Source organism: Pseudorasbora parva, chromosome 8 (genome assembly GCF_024679245.1).
Source record: "Pseudorasbora parva isolate DD20220531a chromosome 8, ASM2467924v1, whole genome shotgun sequence".
Classification (NCBI taxonomy): Eukaryota; Metazoa; Chordata; class Actinopteri; order Cypriniformes; family Gobionidae; genus Pseudorasbora; species Pseudorasbora parva.
Window position 1 is genome coordinate 47,144,805 of NC_090179.1, and position 20,636 is coordinate 47,165,440.

Here is a 20,636-nt window from a genome sequence, read left to right on the forward strand (position 1 = left end):
TATTTAAGGTTATGCATATGATTATGTATTTTCTTTTATAAATCAGCAAACAAATAAAAACATTTACTCTCTGACTATTGTATTGTCACGGATCTGCTGGGCTCCTCCTCTTTGCTCTTTCCTGTTCATTACGTCTCCCCTACAGGTAATGGAGCACAGGTGTGGTGTGTTGTGCTGGTGATTGCCTCAAGGATCGCGTGTGATTGATTCCAGTATCTTGGGCTTTAAAGATCTCTCCAGAGCTGGTTGAATGGCCGCCGCTTCTTCTTCTCTCCCGCACCATTTTGACATTTTTGTTTCCTTTTGCATGACACTTCAACTCACTTATTGCATACATGTTTTATTTCTCAACCTAACATATACACTGACTTTATTTAACTTGCGTTGTTCATTATTTATCTTTAATAAATATATATTTCTTTAAACGAACACTCCGCGTGGTCTTCCCTTTCTGTTTACATAGCCTGGAATAGGCAGAATGTAACAGTATATATATAAAAATAAGTTACCTGGTTGCCATAAAAATTTGAGTTCATTGAAATTAAAATTTTGAGTTAATACAATGAACATTTTTTGAGATTCGACAACCTTTATTAAAATATTATTAAAAGATTTTTGTATTACTAAAAGCAAATTGTGTAATTGTGTGTTTTATTTGTGATGACGCAGCCAAATTGTGCCTTTTTCATGATTTATACATTTTTTATGTGGTTCAGATACAATAATATTTTGAGTTTCTATTTATTAAACAAATTTCCTTCATTGTATCAACTCAAATATTTAATTTCAATAAACTCAAAATGTTAAGGCAACCAGGTTACTTACTTTTTTAAGTTAAACCAACAAAAACCAACAACAATTTTTTCCAGTGTCAGAGATTTACTAGGTTTTCCTCCCAAACAGCTAGATGTCTTGTCTTGTCATTAATGTAATGTATAATAATTTGGCTACATATAGAGTAATCATTTGAAGCACACAGCGAAAATATCCAATATGCTTACCAAATCTTTTAATAAGGTGTGATGGAGAGCTTTTGTCGTAGTGTTGTTAGTATGTATGTTTTTTTATTTTTCGTCTTTTCTCTTCTTCTTTTTTGAGGTCCCCTTGAAAACGAGATATCATATCTCAAGGGGTTTTCCTCATAATAAATAAGTTTCAAATAAAAATGTCATATTATGCCGCCTTCACGTGCTCTCGGAATTATCATAAATATGAGTTTCCTAGGTAAAAATTGCACATGAACACGCTCACATTTCAAAATTTGAATGGGATGAGCTCCTAATCACGACTTCAGAAGTGGGAATTATCAAATTTCCGTTAGCACGTGAAGGTGGCATAATTTTGATACCCAAGTTCCCGAGATGGGCGTGGCATAACCATTAAAAATGGCCGAAGGGAGACGAATTTCTGCTGTGGCAGGTGTTTTATTAGGGGTAAAATGTGTGTTATTTTGGTAAGGTTGCTGCTAAAATTGGCATTCCTGGGTCTATAGATCCCATAATTGAGGTCACTTCAACTCGTGGACATGAAGAACAACGGGCGGGAAAACCGCAGACTTGGCAACACAATGCAACTCTGTTGACATTTGACATCTAACGTTATGCGTCGCTCCGCTGCTCTGATTGGTTGTAGGTTTATCCAATCGATGTCTTTCCTGGTTCGGTTGAAACACACCCCATAATCACAGCCCAATGGAGCATCAGACCATGGTGCCAAGTCTGCGGTTTTCCCGCTGTATAAGGCTACTTTAACACTGTTTCCGCAGGTTAATGTGACCCCAATTATGAGATATTTAGCCCCAGAAATGCTAATTTAAGAAGGGGACCCTGCCAAAAAACATATTTTACCTACCAGAAAGCATTTTTTTACCAGGGAAGCCTGGGTAAGCGATTGGGCTTGTTTTGGGCTAGTTTTGAGTTGCAATTGGAGGGGTTTTGTTGTGAAAACCTGGCAACCCTGCCTCAGACTCATATTCTGACTAGAGCTGAGTATGAACTCGTCAGGCTAGATGAAGTCAGCGTAATTCACCCAAAGTGTCCAGATGGGGTCAAACCACAGTGATTATTACTCATTTAACACTTCTAATGGAGATCACAAGTTTACTTCTCAGGAAGGAGTGTGTGGTTCAAAACAGCAAACGCTCAGCTATAATGAGAACCGGCTCCCATCTGGGATCCTTTTCTTTAGTTTCATTTCACTCTCTCATAGGCAACGCAAGTTTATTTGTATAGCACACGTCATACCCAATGGCAATTCAAAGTGCTTTACACTGCACAAAATGCTCTTCTTCTTGTTTCTAGTCCAAACATCTACAAATTCTTAAAACAAGAAGCATTTACTAGACAAGCAAAAGTAATTGTCGTGTTTTGTTGGAAAATAACTCAAATTGAAGAGAGTTTTTGCTTAAAATAAGATAAATAATCTGCCAATGGGGTGAGAAAAATAATCTGCAAATAATCTTGTTTTCTGTTTGAATTACTGAGTAAGAAGAGCATTTTGTGCAGTGTAGTCTGTTCTGAAGTGTGATGTGTTATTTTACCGTCAGCTACTTGTACTGCGGTATTACCATCATTATTGCCCAAACTGATACCCACACAAATGCTTATTTGCTCAATTCTCTTATCCAATATTACATTGTTCCTGTTGAGTAAAGTGAACACAATAACTGACAAAAATCCTTTACTATCTTTATGGTGCCGATTAAATTGACCCTGATTACATTTGATAGGCCCATAATTCACTAAAAACCACACGATAAAAACAAACAAATAATAATGAAAACAGTAAGCCATTAACATGAATCATTCTCACACATGACAAGAGGTAGGATTTGTTTAAACATTTCACAAACTGCTATATTGTAACTATATATATATATATATATATATATATATATATATATAGAGAGAGAGAGAGAGAGAGAGAGAGAGAGAGAGTTATTTTATAAATATAAATAAATTAAATATTTTATATATAATTATATAAATTAAATATTATAAAAAAAATATTATAAATATTATAAAATATTATAAATTAAATATTTTATATATAAAATTTACATGTATATATATATATATATATATATATATATAAATTATATATATAAAAAATATTAGTTATATATATAAATGTTAATATATAAGTGTATATATATAATTTTAAACAGAAAAAAATATTATTCTGTGTGCCTTCCTGAAGCTCAAACTGTAAGAGCCTGTCGCTCGCAACACCAAGGTTATGAGTTTGATTCTCAGTGGAAACTAATGCCATTATTGACCCGCAAACATCATAATCATATTCCACAACACATCAGACTGATGAAACTTCACATGCAAGACCAGTGTGGAGGAAGGTATTTCTAAAAGTAATGTGTTACAAGATTGCGTTACTCCCTAAAAGTAACTAATCGTTTTACTTAGTTACTTTCTGTGGAAAGTAATGCTTTCAATTATTACATTACTCTTTAAAAAGTAACTCACTGTGTTACTTAGTTACTTTTTATGGAAAGTAATGCGTTAATATTGTTACTTCCTAAAAAGTAACTAGCAGGGGTGGTAAGTAATCAAGTAAAAATACTTTGATACTTTACTTAAGTATTTTTTTCGGGGATCTGTACTTTACTAATTTTATTTGCATCTACTTTTACTCTTACTCCACTACAATATTAAAGGCAAAGTTTACTTTTTACTCCAATACATTTCCCCACGCCCGCTCCAAGTATTAAGTATTTATTACACTTGATTTCCAAACCGGTCTGGTCGGTCATGGATGATCCAGTCGGGTATAGACTTGGAAAAGCTGACAAGTCAGGTTTGCCACACTAACGTTAGCTCAGTGTTTCCCCAACTTTTTTATTTTGCGGCACACAATTTACAATGAAAACATCAGTAACATTTTACAATACAGGTGCACTATTATAATTCATGCCTAACTAATGCACAGATAATCATGAGTTAATGTATTACTAATGAAGAACTAAACCATTTATTAATGATTACTGCATCAGCAACTAATGAACATTCTCTATGATTAATAGATTAAGTAATATATGAATTGCTATTGACATCATTAATTCCCTAAAAACATATTACATTAACTAATAATGTAAATTCATGTATTCATGTATCCGACTCTCAGTTGTGTTTAATTCATCATTAATCATAACAATTGGCAAAATTATAGTATGACTTTACTTGTTGAGGCACATGACTATTAACTAATTGTTACGTAATATGTCATTGTGGTTATGGCTTTTGAATTAATTTTGAATTAGTTAATAGTATCTTGCTCCTCATCTGTTTTATGGAGCTAATGTTATGGAACATGTCTATTTTAAGTTTAACCCCTATACTGCGTTAAGGTGCTTCATTGTCTCCTATTAATTGCAAATCTAACCAATTCTTAATTGCAGTATCTAATCTTATCATTTGTTCAATTAAATTACTGTTCAATTGTAAATATCAATAATTAATTATCTGCTTAATTATTGATATTTACAGTTAATTTGAATATTTACTTTTCACTTTCGGTACTTGAGTACGTTTTAAATCTGATACTTTTGTACTTTTACTCAAGTGATGTTTGAATGGAGGACTTTCTACTTTTACTGGAGTATTTTTTTATTTAGGTATATATACTTTCACTCGAGTATAACTTTTGAGTACTTTTACCACCTCTGGTAACTAGTCGTGTTACTTAGTTACTTTCTGTGGCAAGTAATGCTTTCAAATATTACATTACTCCCTAAAAAGTAACTAATCATGTTACTTAGTTACTTTTTATGGAAAGTAATGCGTTAAAATATTGCGTTACTCCCTAAAAAGTAACTAATTGTGTTACTTAGTTACTTTTTATGGAAAGTAATGTGTTAATATTGTTACTCCCTAAAAAGTAACGTATTGTCTTACTAGTTACTTTTTATGGAAGTAATGCATTACAATTTGTTATTTCCTAAAAAGTAACTAGTCATGTTACTTAGTTACTTTTTATGGAAAGTAATGCTTTCAAATATTACATTACTCTTTAAAAAGTAACTCACTGTGTTACTTAGTTATTTTTTATGGAAAGTAATGTGTTAAAATATTGTGTTACTCTTTAAAAAGTAACTAATCATGTTACTTAGTTACTTTTTATGGTAAGTAGTTAAAATATTGCGTTACTCCCTAAAAAGTAACTAATCATATTACTTAGTTACTTTTTATGGAAAGTAATGTGTTAAAATATTGTTACTCCCTAAAACCTAACCGTGTTAGTTACTTTGTATGGAAACGATTACTTAACTCACATTACCGTACTTATAAATGCATTACTTTACTAATTACCGTAAAGTAATCGGATTACTTTACTCACATTACTTGTAATGCATTACGCCCAACACTGGTCAAGAATGAGAAAGATCTGGGGGGCAAAAATCGACTGACCAATTAAAAGTATCATAATATTTAAAACATTTGAACTGTTGCAAAGTATGTTTTATTTTCTTGCAGCTTTATTGGATGTATTGTCTGTTTGGCATACGCTTTGATTTTTTTAAAATGTAAATTTACCTTTGACAGACTATTTAAAGTTAATTTGACAGTGTTCACACACTGCAAAAAATGCCCTTATGTCTTGTTTCTATTTAAAGTTTTTTGCTTAAAATAAGATAAATAATCTGCCAATGGGGTAAAATAATCTCTTCATTTTGAGTTATTTTTCCCCAAAACAAGACAATAATTTTTGCTTGTCTAGTAAATGTTTCTCAATGTAAGAATGTTTAGATATTTTGACTAGAAACAAGACAAAAATGCTAAGTAAGTAAAGAATTTTTACAGTGAATAAACCCCTCCTAAGAAATATTAATTGAGTGTGTGTCAGATATAGCGTGTGTGTGCGTGCGTGCGTGTGTGTCGTGTCTCCGTGCGCCCCTGCTGTTGGATGTGAGCTGCTGTTGTGTGTGTTCTCTCTCATGGAGGTTTTTCAGGAACTAACAGGAAAGCAGGAGAAACTCTAAAAACTTTAGACGCTCGAGCGGTGCGTGAGCGTCTGACGCGCGGCCCCGCGGCGCGTTTCCAGTGGATCGGGAGCGAGTTTTCGGAGGATTACCGTGTTCCGCGATGGCCGGAGTGACTCCCGTTCCTCCGTTATGGTATCACCGGGATCTGAGTCGCGCGGCCGCGGAGGAGTTGCTCGCTCGAGCCGGGCGCGACGGGAGCTTCCTGGTGCGCGATAGCGAGAGCGTCAACGGCGCGTACGCGCTATGCGTCCTGTAAGAGTCAAGCTTTTACCCTTATACACATAAATGTCACGTTATCTATCCAGCATGCATTATATGTAGTGTGTTTGTGAACTTTCTTGCTTTCTTTCTTGTGTTCACACACCCTGAAAGCGCGACGCGTCTTTATAACAGGAGCGTTGTGTATTCACGCGTGCGTGTGAATGAATGCACGAGCAACATATTGCTTTTATAAGTTGTATGTTAGTGTTTAGACGATTTAAAAGAGATGTTTAGTGCTCAATATGGCGTTTGTTTGGTGTTGTTGTGTGTGGTGTGGCTGTGAAGCAGAGCGCTTATGAGGGTTTATGTACAGTAAATTTCACTCCCAGTGTACTAGTTTAAAATCCAAACACTTGAGTTGGCACGCGGGAGCCGCAGAGGTCACGTGACCAGTGTGACCTCCACCTCATCATGCATAAAAATAACCACACACAGGCCAGTAGCACTGCATTCTGCCCATTGGTCATGGAAAACACTTTCTGGAGTTGTTCTGCATTGCACGGAAAAGACGCGTTTAACGTTTTAGCACAGTCTGCTTGCAGAGCTTAAGCTCATTTACTCGAGTCCTGTACTGAAGTTCACTGTTTGAGTCTCTGTGCTTTACTGGAGTATTATTTTTTCTGTAATCTTCTGACTTTAACTTCACTCCATCTGAAAGACAAATATCGTCCTCTTTACTCCACTACATTTCTATCAAGGTCCTCGAAGTGGAAAGTCGTTTCTGTCACAGCTTTGAAAGTCAGTGATGATTTTTTTCTTCTTTAAAAGATGTTTGGGTTTTTGCAGAAAGCCTTTCAGGAATCACTCTTGTAGAGTCTCGTGAAGTTCAATGATTTCACAGCATTTATTAAACACTGATTTATAGTTTAGAGCAAAATGGAAGAAGACGGATGTCCAAATGCTCATTTAGTGGAGTATTCACATAAACAAAGTTGATTCTGTCTTCAGTGAAGGTGAACAGTGTGAGAATATCAGATGTGTATCAGTGTATTGGATCCGTGCATTCGGCCTTAAAGGGACAGCAGCTTTGTAACTTTTCTACAAGTATTTAAATGAGTTTAAGTTAGTCGTCTGCTAGTGTGTCAGATGGAGCGTCACTGACTGGCTTAAACCATGATGGCATAATGTGCATTTATACAACTATAATACAATAATGCGGCGACATACAGAAGGACATTTACTTTTGATACTTAAGTACTTTTGAAAACAAATACTTCTCTATTTTTACTTAAAGCTGCAGTCCGTAACTTTTTTGCGATCTAGTTGTTAATAAACAGAACTGCATGCGTGTTGCGGAAGAACATTGCAGCCGGATCTACTTCTCTGTGTTTATGTCTATGGCGGATCACGCAGGGACTGTGCTCCTCCGCAGCGGTACCGACCAGTCTGGCCTGAAATAGTCCCAATATAAACATCTATTATAAGTGGACCATAATTAGAGCCCTGCATGGGCCTCATATCTAGGCCCTAGCCCGGCCCTGGCCCGAGACGCTGAGGCCCTCGCCCGGCCCTGGCCCGAGACGCTGAGGCCCCTCGCCCGGCCCTGGCCCGAGACGCTGAGGCCCTCGCCCGGCCCTGGCCCGAGACGCTGAGGCCCTGGCCCGGCCCTGGCCCGAGACGCTGAGGCCCTGGCCCGGCCCTGGCCCGAGACGCTGAGGCCCTGGCCCGGCCCTGGCCCGAGACGCTGAGGCCCTGGCCCGGCCCTGGCCCGAGACGCTGAGGCCCTGGCCCGGCCCTGGCCCGAGACGCTGAGGCCCTGGCCCGGCCCTGGCCCGAGACGCTGAGGCCCTCGCCCGGACCTGGCCCGAGACGCTGAGGCCCTGGCCCGGCCCTGGCCCGAGACGCTGAGGCCCTGGCCCGGCCCTGGCCCGAGACGCTGAGGCCCTCGCCCGGCCCTGGCCCGAGACGCTGAGGCCCTCGCCCGGCCCTGGCCCGAGACGCTGAGGCCCTGGCCCGGCCCTGGCCCGAGACGCTGAGGCCCTGGCCCGGCCCTGGCCCGAGACGCTGAGGCCCTGGCCCGGCCCTGGCCCGAGACGCTGAGGCCCTCGCCCGGCCCTGCCCCGAGACGCTGAGGCCCTGGCCCGGCCCTGGCCCGAGACGCTGAGGCCCTGGCCCGGCCCTGGCCCGAGACGCTGAGGCCCTGGCCCGGCCCTGGCCCGGCCCTGGCCCGAGACGCTGAGGCCCTGGCCCGGCCCTGGCCCGAGACGCTGAGGCCCTGGCCCGGCCCTGGCCCGAGACGCTGAGGCCCTGGCCCGGCCCTGGCCCGAGACGCTGAGGCCCGGCCCTGGCCCGAGACACTGAGGCCCTGGCCCGAGACGCTGAGGCCCTCGCCCGGCCCTGGCCCGAGACGCTGAGGCCCTGGCCCGGCCCTGGCCCGAGACGCTGAGGCCCTGGCCCGGCCCTGGCCCGAGACGCTGAGGCCCTGGCCCGGCCCTGGCCCGAGACGCTGAGGCCCTAGCCCGAGACGCTGAGGCCCTTGCCCGGCCCCGGCCCGAGACGCTGAGGCCCTCGCCCGGCCCCGGCCCGAGACGCTGAGGCCCTGGCCCGGCCCTGGCCCGAGACGCTGAGGCCCTAGCCCGAGACGCTGAGGCCCTCGCCCGGCCCCGGCCCGAGACGCTGAGGCCCTCGCCCGGCCCCGGCCCGAGACGCTGAGGCCCTCGCCCGGCCCCGGCCCGAGACGCTGAGGCCCTCGCCCGGCCCCGGCCCGAGACGCTGAGGCCCTCGCCCGGCCCCGGCCCGAGACGCTGAGGCCCTCGCCCGGCCCCGGCCCGAGACGCTGAGGCCCTCGCCCGGCCCCGGCCCGAGACGCTGAGGCCCTCGCCCGGCCCCGGCCCGAGACGCTGAGGCCCTCGCCCGGCCCCGGCCCGAGACGCTGAGGCCCTCGCCCGGCCCCGGCCCGAGACGCTGAGGCCCTCGCCCGGCCCGTGTCCGACAGCTTATCAAAATTCTCGGCCGGAGTCCGACTGTTTTTTTCTTTTTTTTAACATTGTTGCAGCCATTAAAATAGTTCAGTTTTGTTTTTACTGTCAAAGTAGTTATATTTCGTTTGGTTTCTTTATTAAGTTAAATTAGAAAAATGTTTAGAGCATTTTTGTGTTTGTTAAATTAAAGTTTAAATTGTTTTAAGTGATGACCAAGCGGCCAGCGGCTGACAGTGAGTTAACAACGTTTAATCTATTTAGTCTCTCAAATCAACTCTTGACTTGTCTTGCCTAAAATAAAATCCACAGATATAAAACACTTCAAGCATCACAATGTTAGTTAATTTCACCAACTATTACCACCACAGTAAAGGCATATCTGACGAGCTGAGGCAGGCGGATTCTCTCGCAAACGGAGCTAAACAAATAAAAATAAAAAAAGAACATGCAGGTTGTCTTATACCTTACACCGACGCAAATGAATATAAATCCGATCTTCAATTCCCGCGGTATATGCTCATTTAACGGAGTTTACAGCAACGGAAGCAAAAGATTAAGATGCATTTTATTCAGCAGCTCATTTCAAATTCAACGACCACATATGAGAGCGCGACCCAAATGAAGTGGCCCAAATCTGATGTTTTTGGGTCAGACCTCTTCAGAGGAAGTGTGAACACTCAAATCTAGCCCAGATCTGATTTATTCCAATGCGGCCGCAGAGTGAACCACCAAAGCGGATATGATGCGACTTTTACATCAATCTATGACGACATTTGTCACAAGTATACGTCAGCGACTTAGCCCAAGACACAACAGACACAGACAGTAACATTAAAAACCAGACTAGATCTGGAGAGCAGCGATGGAGCGAGTCAGTGGAGGGAGAGGGAGGTGTTAGACCTCATTAGGATATGGGGAGATACTTCAGTTAAAGCTACGCTAGAAGCATCCTACCTTAACCGCTCCGCTTCTGAAAGCACACGAAATGGAAGAACGGGGACAAACGTGGCTTCAGTGCCAAAGGAAGGAGACAAAAGGCCAAAATAACCAATTTTGCTCTCTTTCTTTTCGTTCTTCTCCTCTTCAGCTCTGCTCATTAATGTTATGGCTTCCATTACACAAATAGGTTTAAATAAAAGTGAAAATGCGTACTTCCTCCATAACCTCCTGAGCTTTAGTGTAACAGTCTGATGATATTGTTCTTTTGCACATGCGGGTTAGTTTGAAACCTCAAACAGTTCACACTGGAATCAGATATAGGCCACATTTTAAAAGGTAATGTGAACAGCCAAACAAAACATCAGATCTGAGCAAAAAATCAGAATTGAGCATTAGGACTTGCGGTGTGAACTTATGGTACTTAGACTTATTTTAAGTTTCATTTACGGCCATTTGCGTTGGCTTGCTTTACTCATTTGCAGCAATGAGTGTTGCAGCGCCATCATATCTATCTGACTACAACTTATAGCCCATAACACGCTCTCACAGGTTTATCTTTTAACCGTTTGCCAGGAGTAAAATTTATACATGTGGTTTAAACAACCAGATAGGCTACATTTACATTTGTCCGCTTTCGTGTGATTGGAATTAAATGGGCTACGTCTCGAAAGAATCTCGGGACTACTCCTGGTCATTTCCCAATCAGATAAATACCTGGTCAGAGAAAACCAATGAAGGAACCAGCTGCTGAAGGCCATAACTCTAGCAGCTGCTGAAGAAACGCGCGGTGCTGCTGCTGGCGCGGACTCTGGACCTCTGCTCTGAACACTGCGAGCCATATCTTGACAGTCGCGTTAGCTATGATGGTCTCGTGTTGTTTCCACCAGCGCAGCACATCTCATTGTTCCTTTTAATTAATAAAATAAATATAAAACGAAGGAGAAGCCTAAAAAAGGCCCGAACCCGGCCCGCGTTTTAGGCATGACGTGAAAAATGCCCGAAGCCCGGCCCTAGGGGCGTAAAAAAGTCGGGGCCCGTCGGGCTCGGGCATTAATGCAGGGCTTTAACCATAATGATTCAGGGTAAGATAAAAACACGTCTGGAAAATAGATTCATCTTGTACATTCTCATTATATAATTTTTGTAATTCTTGAACACAAAAAAAGTTACGGACAGCAGCTTTAAGTAAAAATCTCTTTTTACAACTTTCACTTGTATCGGAGTAATATTTGACCAGCAGTACTTTTACTTCAGCTCCAGTAATCCACCTCTGTCTGCTTGTGACAGAAACTATTGAGATGTCTGACGTCAAAGTGAATCGATTGGTGCTTCTCAGTGCATAAATAAACGCTTTTCTTACTATTTTTGTCTTGATATGGGGGAAAATAACTCAAAATGAAGAGAGTTTTTGCTTAAAATAAGATAAATAATCTGCCAATGGGGTGAGGAAAATAATCTTAATTCAAACAGAAAACAAGATTATTTTTCTCACCCCATTGGCAGATTATTTATCTTATTTTAAGCAAAAACTCTCTTCATTTAGAGTTATTTTCCCCAAAACAAGACAATTACTTTAGCTTGTCTAGTAAATACTTCTTGTTTTAAGAATTTTTAGATGTTTGGACTAGAAACAAGACAAAAATACTGAGTAAGAAGAGCATTTTTACAGTGTTAAATCAATTACTTGGAAAACAACATGCAAAACATTTTCAGTTTTTTTACAAAATCTGTTTGTAATCACAAATGACTGACAGAGAAAGTCCGACTCGATCTCATAAAAAATAAAAATAAATAAAAAGCAAAAAGTATCTTACAAGGTGGCGATAAAACATAATCATAGAGGCGCTCTAACCGAACCGTCAACAAGCAGATACTACAAAAACAAAACAAGATTCAGTTCATGTGTGTGTGTGTGTGTGTGTGTGTGTGTGTGTGTGTGTGTGTGTGTGTGTGTGTGTGTGTGTGTGTGTGTCTCACTTTGAGGCTCTTTAATAGTTTTAGGTGTCAGAGATCCTCTTATCAGCGTTCGGCTGAGTTGATTCTTGACATTCTTGGAAGTTCTTGATGTTTAATTCTTGTCTTCAGCTGACATTTTCACTCAGAGCCTCGGCTAACGTTCTGGTAGAGTTATGAACAAATGTTCTTCCAGTAATGTTCGTTTTAAAGTTATCTGGTCTTTAAAGGAACACTCCAGCGTTTTTAGAAATAGGGCTTATTCAGCTTCTCTCCTACATTTAGATATGTGGGCAAATGCATTTGTGTCTCAGTGCATTGTTTTAGTTTGGCTAGCTTAGCTTAGCATAATGAATGGTATCCTATGTTGCCAGCTACCATGTCCCTAGTAAAAGTTATCAAAAACACCCCACCCTATTACTTTTTGTGTCCTGCGTATTCACAACTATATTATGGTGAAGCGCAGGCGAAGCAGAGATAATATTCTATATTCCCCATAATATAGTCCCGATATCTGCCGAGGAAATCGCCTAGTCTTAATCTGCAGCGCTATTTGTACTCGTTGTGAATATGCAGGCCACAAGAAGTAATTAGGTGGAAGTTTTTTTATCACTTTTGCTCGGGACATGCTAGCTGGCAACATAGGATTCCATTCATTATGCTAAGCTAAGCTAGCGGCGACCCTGCCAAACTAAAACAATGCACTGAGACAAAAATGCATTTGCCCACATATCTAAATGTAGGAGAGAAGCTGAATAAGCCCTATTTCTAAAAACACTGGAGTGTTCCTTTAATAATGTTATTTAAATGTTGTTTATGCTAGCCTAGATATCTTGACGCACTAGCGGCAGCAAACGTAATTTGCAGCCAGGGTGTCTAACAACTCTTCGTTGGCTTATGAGCTTGAAAAAGCAAACTCTAGGCAGGCCAATCACATTGCGTATAGAGTCGGTGGGTGGGCTGGGCGATACGGCCCCAAAAAATGATCACGATATAATTTTCCATATCAGTCGATATCGATAAATATCACGATAAATGTAAAATCTTAATTTCTTTAAAGTTTAAAGGCATATTTTTGCTCCTGAGTATAAGATGTAGAAAACAGACAGCTAACTGTGGTTAACTATCCTTTATTGTCAAAACATGACAAACACTTCCCAAACAGATGAACAATTTATTAAAACTGAGGTCGATTTATTTATTATTATCTTAATTGTGGTCAGCATTTTTTACTCTACACTTTATATCAATAATTTCATTACTTATTGTGTAAGTAGTAAAACAATAAAAACGCAAACAGGCAACAAAAAAAAATCAGTTTTAAGTTGAGAAGCATTTTGAGTCCGCCCTCTCGCCTCTCAGTGGATTGGTCCACCGTGCATCTCACACACACACACACACACACACACACACACACACACACACACACACACACACACACACACACACACCTCACCAACAGTGGGCTGGTCGGGAGAGAGCAGAGTTCAGTATTTGTGGATCTCCAGTAAGGGCTGTCGAGTCTATTTTATTCATTTTAAACATCGGATGAAATTATTTCTCTTTTGATACAGGCGATGCCGAGTCATTAATACATCACCAAAGACAAACGATTATGATAGCGATGTACAAGTCCGATGTTTTAGTGATTATAGTTTGGTAACGTTAGCCTGTAAGTCACCCACTACAGCTAACAAAGTGCTAAGCCTGTGTGTGAATGTAGTTAATGTAGATTTACTGCTGTGTTGGGCTCAATGGTATATGGAAGAACTTCGAAGCAGGATAATTAAATAATTAAATTCCATGTGGTGAACGTCAACCTAAGCAAGCAGTCCACGTACGGGATAGCCAAAATATCCCCAAACCACTGAAGTTGAGCGAACTAACTTGTCAGTGATATCTGTGTCCTCCGAGCTGGTTGTGGGCTCTGAGTTTTCTTCACTATCGCTCCTTTTTATCGCTCCGCTTCACTCCGATCCTCCAATCCTGTCAGTCACTGACTGTAAACAACAGCGCGTGCGGCACCCAGACGCCCGGTCTGCAATACGCATGCGCAGCATTACGCATAACGCGTAAGCATTATATCGAGAATTTATCGAACTGTTTTATCGAGGAAAATTATATTGTGATAATTATCGTTATCTTTTTATCGCCCATCCCCTAGCTTAACATAATGACGGGTGAGTTGTGACGGTTCCGTGTGCTGCATGTAAACAAAGAATCTGGCGAACAGCGGCCTTTCGAATAGGCTTTGGCTGTGACTCTGGAAGACTTAGAGTTAAGCTTTTCTTTGAGAAGAGATCAAAGAACGGGCAAAAAAGGAATGTGTTCAGAGTTTTGCCGACCAGATACTCTAGAGTAACGCTCGGAGAACACTCTAGAGTAACGCTCTAGAGTAACGCTCAGAGAACGCTCTAGAGTAACGCTCTAGAGTAACGCTCAGAGAACGCTCTAGAGTAACGCTCTAGAGTAACGCTCAGAGAACGCTCTAGAGTAACGCTCTAGAGTAACGCTCGGAGAACGCTCTAGAGTAACGCTCGGAGAACACTTTAGAGTAATACTCAGAGAACACTCTAGAGTAACGTTCAGAGAACACTCTAGAGTAACGTTCAGAGAACACTCTAGAGTAACGCTCAGAGAACGCTCTAGAGTAACGCTCAGAGAAAACTCTAGAATAATACTCAGAGAACACTCTAGAGTAACGCTCGGAGAACGCTCTAGAGTAACGCTCTAGAGTAACGCTCAGAGAACACTCTAGAGTAACGCTCAGAGAACACTCTAGAGTAACGCTCAGAGAAAACTAGCGTAATACTCAGAGAACACTCTAGAGTAACGCTCGGAGAACGCTCTAGAGTAACGCTTTAGAGTAACGCTCGGAGAACATTCTAGAGTAACGCTCGGAGAACGCTCTAGAGTAACGCTTGCAGAACACTCTAGAGTAACGCTCGGAGAACGCTCTAGAGTAACGCTCGCAGAACACTCTAGAGTAACGCTCGGAGAACGCTCTAGAGTAACGCTCGGAGAACACTCTAGAGTAACGCTCGGAGAACACTCTAGAGTAACGCTCAGAGAACACTCTAGAGTAACGCTCGGAGAACACTCTAGAGTAACACTCAGAGAACACTCTAGAGTAACACTCAGAGAACACTCTAGAGTAACGCTCGGAGAACACTCTAGAGTAACGCTCAGAGAACACTCTAGAGTAACGCTCGGAGAACACTCTAGAGTAACGCTCAGAGAACACTCTAGAGTAACGCTCAGAGAACACTCTAGCGTAACGCTCAGAGAACGCTCTAGAGTAACGCTCAGAGAACACTCTAGAGTAACGCTCGGAGAACACTCTAGAGTAACGCTCAGAGAACACTCTAGAGTAACGCTCGGAGAACACTCTAGAGTAACGCTCAGAGAACACTCTAGAGTAACGCTCAGAGAACACTCTAGCGTAACGCTCAGAGAACGCTCTAGAGTAACGCTCAGAGAACACTCTAGAGTAACGCTCGGAGAACACTTTAGAGTAATACTCAGAGAACACTCTAGAGTAACGTTCAGAGAACACTCTAGAGTAACGTTCAGAGAACACTCTAGAGTAACGCTCAGAGAACGCTCTAGAGTAACGCTCAGAGAAAACTCTAGAATAATACTCAGAGAACACTCTAGAGTAACGCTCGGAGAACGCTCTAGAGTAACGCTCTAGAGTAACGCTCAGAGAACACTCTAGAGTAACGCTCAGAGAACACTCTAGAGTAACGCTCAGAGAACACTCTAGAGTAACGCTCAGAGAAAACTAGCGTAATACTCAGAGAACACTCTAGAGTAACGCTCGGAGAACGCTCTAGAGTAACGCTCTAGAGTAACGCTCGGAGAACATTCTAGAGTAACGCTCGGAGAACGCTCTAGAGTAACGCTTGCAGAACACTCTAGAGTAACGCTCGGAGAACGCTCTAGAGTAACGCTCGCAGAACACTCTAGAGTAACGCTCGGAGAACGCTCTAGAGTAACGCTCGGAGAACACTCTAGAGTAACGCTCAGAGAACACTCTAGAGTAACGCTCGGAGAACACTCTAGAGTAACACTCAGAGAACACTCTAGAGTAACACTCAGAGAACACTCTAGAGTAACGCTCGGAGAACCCTCTAGAGTAACGCTCAGAGAACACTCTAGAGTAACGCTCGGAGAACACTCTAGAGTAACGCTCAGAGAACACTCTAGAGTAACGCTCAGAGAACACTCTAGCGTAACGCTCAGAGAACGCTCTAGAGTAACGCTCAGAGAACACTCTAGAGTAACGCTCGGAGAACACTCTAGAGTAACGCTCGGAGAACACTCTACAGTAACGCTCAGAGAACACTCTAGAGTAACACTCAGAGAACACTCTAGAGTAACACTCAGAGAACACTCTAGAGTAACGCTCAGAGAACACTCTAGAGTAACGCTCGGAGAACGCTCTAGAGTAACACTCAGAGAAGGCTCTAGAGTAACGCTCAGAGAACACTCTAGAGTAACGCTCAGAGAACACTCTAGAGTAACGCTCAGAGAACACTCTAGAGTAACGCTCAGAGAACACTCTAGAGTAACGCTCAGAGAACACTCTAGAGTAACGCTCAGAGAACACTCTAGAGTAACGCTCAGAGAACACTCTAGAGTAACGCTCAGAGAACACTCTAGAGTAAAACTCAGAGAACACTCTAGAGTAACGCTCAGAGAACGCTCTAGAGTAACGCTCAGAGAACGCTCTAGAGTAACGCTCAGAGAACACTCTAGAGTAACGCTCAGAGAAGGCTCTAGGGTAACGCTCAGAGAACACTCTAGAGTAACGCTCAGAGAACACTCTAGAGTAACGCTCAGAGAACGCTCTAGAGTAACGCTCAGAGAACGCTCTAGAGTAACGCTCAGAGAACACTCTAGAGTAACGCTCGGAGAACGCTCTAGAGTAACGCTCAGAGAACACTCTAGAGTAACGCTCAGAGAACACTCTAGAGTAACGCTCAGAGAACGCTCTAGAGTAACGCTCAGAGAACGCTCTAGAGTAGCGTTCTAGAGTAACGCTCGGAGAACGTTTTAGAGTAACGCTGGGAGAACGCTCTAGAGTAACGCTCGGAGAAGGCTCTAGAGTAACGCTCGGAGAACGCTCTAGAGTACCGCTCTAGAGTACCGCTCTAGAGTACCGCTCTAGAGTACCGCTCAGAGAATGCTCTAGAGTAACGCTCTAGAGTAACGCTCTAGAGTAACGCTCTAGAGTAACGCTCGGAGAACGCTCTAGAGTAACGCTCTAGAGTAACGCTCTAGAGTAACGCTCTAGAGTAACGCTTGGAGAACGCTCTAGAGTAGCGTTCTAGAGTAACGCTCGGAGAACGTTTTAGAGTAACGCTGGGAGAACGCTCTAGAGTAATGCTCGGAGAACGCTCTAGAGTAGCGCTCTAGAGTAGCGCTCGGAGAACGCTCTAGAGTAACGCTGGGAGAACGTGTTTCCATAATATTTGCAGAATAATAACATGGAATGTTTCCTTAATGATCACATATCCAAGAAAAAGACGTTTTTTTTAAAATACTAAAACAACTGCACATTCAGATATAATTTGAACATTAACAAAACGTTCTTAGAACATATGGTCAGCCGGGTAGAACTAGGGAAATAAAGGGTGAAAGTGTGCATGCGTAGCTCATGTTATTCTTCAGAGCCTGTTGTTTATGTTGATGATGCTGATCTGAGGAAGGTTTTGAAATGCAGTCGGTGAAATCAAGGCGGTGTTTTTACAGTGGCGAGCGCGTCAGAACACGTCTGCATTTCTGAGTGACGGCGCTGTTGGCGGTTCACCAGAGGGCATGAAAGATCCTCCCGCATGTGCATGCTGGGATACTCCAGCCAGAACACGTTTTTGTGCCTGTGTGTGTGTGGCCATGTTTTTGTGACATATGAGGACACAGATGTGTATAATGCCATGGGTATGACACAGGTATTACAGGAGAGGGTGAAATATGAGGACATTACCCATGGCCCCACTTTACAAAAGGCTTATAAATCACACAGGAGGAGTTTTTATGAGAAAGTAAAAATGCTGTGTGTGTGTGTGTGTGTGTGTGTGTGTGTGTGTGTGTGTGTGTGGGGGTGGGCACTATTTTAAGCAGTTGATGCATCTCTGCCATCTGTGATAAACATATTTTTTTCGTGGCAAATCAGGAATCAAAAAGGCATTACGTTTGACGAAAATGTCAGTGATTTTTGACCAGGCAAAATATTTGCCTCCCTTTTAATCTGTGTTTCGCCCACTTCACCGCACTGAAACGCCTTTATATCGGTAATAAATGACCTGCACTCTATACTTCAACTACTCCATCCTCTGCATCAGATGTATTTTTGGTGTTGTCCTTTCTTGGCTTTCCTCTTTTCCCAGTTTTACATTTCACTGTGGGTTTTTGGATCTCCTAATGCTTAAACAGGGTGTGCCTCAGGGTTCGGTCCTTAGTCCGCTTTTTTCCCTTCATGCTCCCTCTGGGTCAGATTTTACATGGATTTAACTGTCATTTCTATGCTGATGATATCCAAATCCATGCCATCTGTAAGCCTACTCTATCCAGTCAACGTTTCTGCTAGTGTGAATGAAATAAAAGATGGTCCAACTCCAGCTTTCTGAAACTAAACATGGACAAAACTGAGATTATCATCACCGGATCTCCCTCACTTCGTCATGCCTCATCATATCATGTATTATATCTATGGAAAGGCGCTATAAAACCTATTATTATTATAACTCCTCGACATATAATTCACATCTGAAGCTCAATCTCCCTGGAGGTTTCAGCACATCACTATCAGTGCTACTGCAAACCGTCATTATGATACACAAGTGATGTTTTCACAGGAAATATGGGTGTTATTTCAAAACATTCGCTTCTTACATCCATTTCTTTATTCTTTCGTGTTTGAGGAAAGTTTGTGTTTCTCGCCAGATTTTCGACCCAGTGTTATTTAAGATACTATTATAGTTTTTATTAATATTTGGAGTTATTTTATATATATATACATAATATATATATATACAAAATATATATATAACTCTATACATATATTCCATTTTAAATTCAATTTTAGTAGTTTTGTGTTTATCTTTACTTGCTTTCTCTTTAAAGAACGTCTATATAGTTTTTATTTATTTTATTCAGTTTTTTAACACATGTTGCCTTGGACTAATAAGATAAATAAATGTACATTTTTTTGAATATCTTAGTTTATTATGCGTTTTATTTTATTTAAGTAATGTATAGGACTGGCATGATCATAAATTTGTCCTGATAATGATTAATTGCCATTAAAATAATTATGAGTTCATTCTGTTATGTTCATGTTACTTATAGTGGAAGTACTTGGAATCATCTATAATATATCATTATATTATATTATATTATATTATATTATATTATATTATATTATATTATATTATATTATATTATATTATATTATATTATATTATAGTATATTAATTATATTATAATCATAATAAAATAATACAAATTATAGAAAAAAATATTTACTTTAATGCTGAGGAAATCAATAGTAAAATAATATAATGGTATAGTAAACAGTAAATGGACTGCATTTATATAGCGCTTTCAACAGACCATATGAACCACTAAGCCACTACCGCCCCACGGTTTATATAATATACAAATTGATTGATTGCTTTTAATCACATTTGACATAAGTTTGTAAATATAAACATTTTATAAACATAAAATTGTGTGTGTGTGTGTGTGTGTATATGGGGGGGGGAGGATTTTGAACCTAGACCACTGTGTGTGTGTATGGGAGGCTTTTCAATTTGGGTCGGCCAAATCCAGGCGGAAATGGCACCAGAGTAATTTAGTGTAAATACATTACTTTGTGTAAAACAAATGCCAAAGTGATGCATATCTCCAGAAAGACGAGACTCTAAGCTTTCAAATGGTGCCTCATATGAGGTCAGAGCTCCTCCACAGACATATAAAATGGAAAGAATATACATGACGATGTCATTCCCCACCGTTTAACGGCTCCACAGAGTTTAGGTGGATAATCCCCCCTCTACTAAACGTTACACTTGGCACACTGCAGTCAGGCGAGTCCCGTTCTCCTGGCGACCGCCAAACCCAGACTCGTCCATGGGATTGTCAGACTGAAGCGTGATTGGCCGCTCAGAGAACACGTCTCACTGCTCTAGAGTCCAGTGGCGGCTGCTTTACTCCACTGCATCCCACGCTTTGCATTGCTCTTGGTGATGTAAGGCTTGGATGAGCTGCTCGGCCATGGAAACCCATTCCATGAAGCTCTCTCCGCTGTTCTTGAGCTCATCTGAAGGCCACAGAAGTCTGGAGGTCTGGAGCTGTTGACTCTGCAGAAAGTTGGTGACTTCTGCGCACTGTGACCCTCAGCATGCGCTGACCCCCGCTCTGGGATTTAACACTTCGTGGCTGAGTTGCTGTTGTCCCCAATTGCTTCCACTTTGTTATAATCCCACTAACAGTTGAGCGTGGAATATTTAGTTGTCCTTTTAAATGAATCAAGGCCTTTGGCTTTCTTTGTGTGTGTTTGT

General features: G+C 41.8%; 1 protein-coding gene across 1 annotated transcript in view; it reads left to right on the plus strand.

Annotated features, from left to right (window-relative positions):
- The first annotated feature begins 5,893 nt into the window (after window positions 1-5,893).
- Window positions 5,894-20,636, plus strand: part of inppl1a (inositol polyphosphate phosphatase-like 1a) — a 65,693-nt gene continuing 50,950 nt past the window's right edge. The window contains exon 1 of the mRNA XM_067451478.1: window positions 5,894-6,247. Within this exon, the coding sequence (XP_067307579.1) occupies window positions 6,096-6,247 (152 nt within the window). The 5' untranslated portion in view covers window positions 5,894-6,095. The remainder of the gene's footprint in view (window positions 6,248-20,636) is intronic.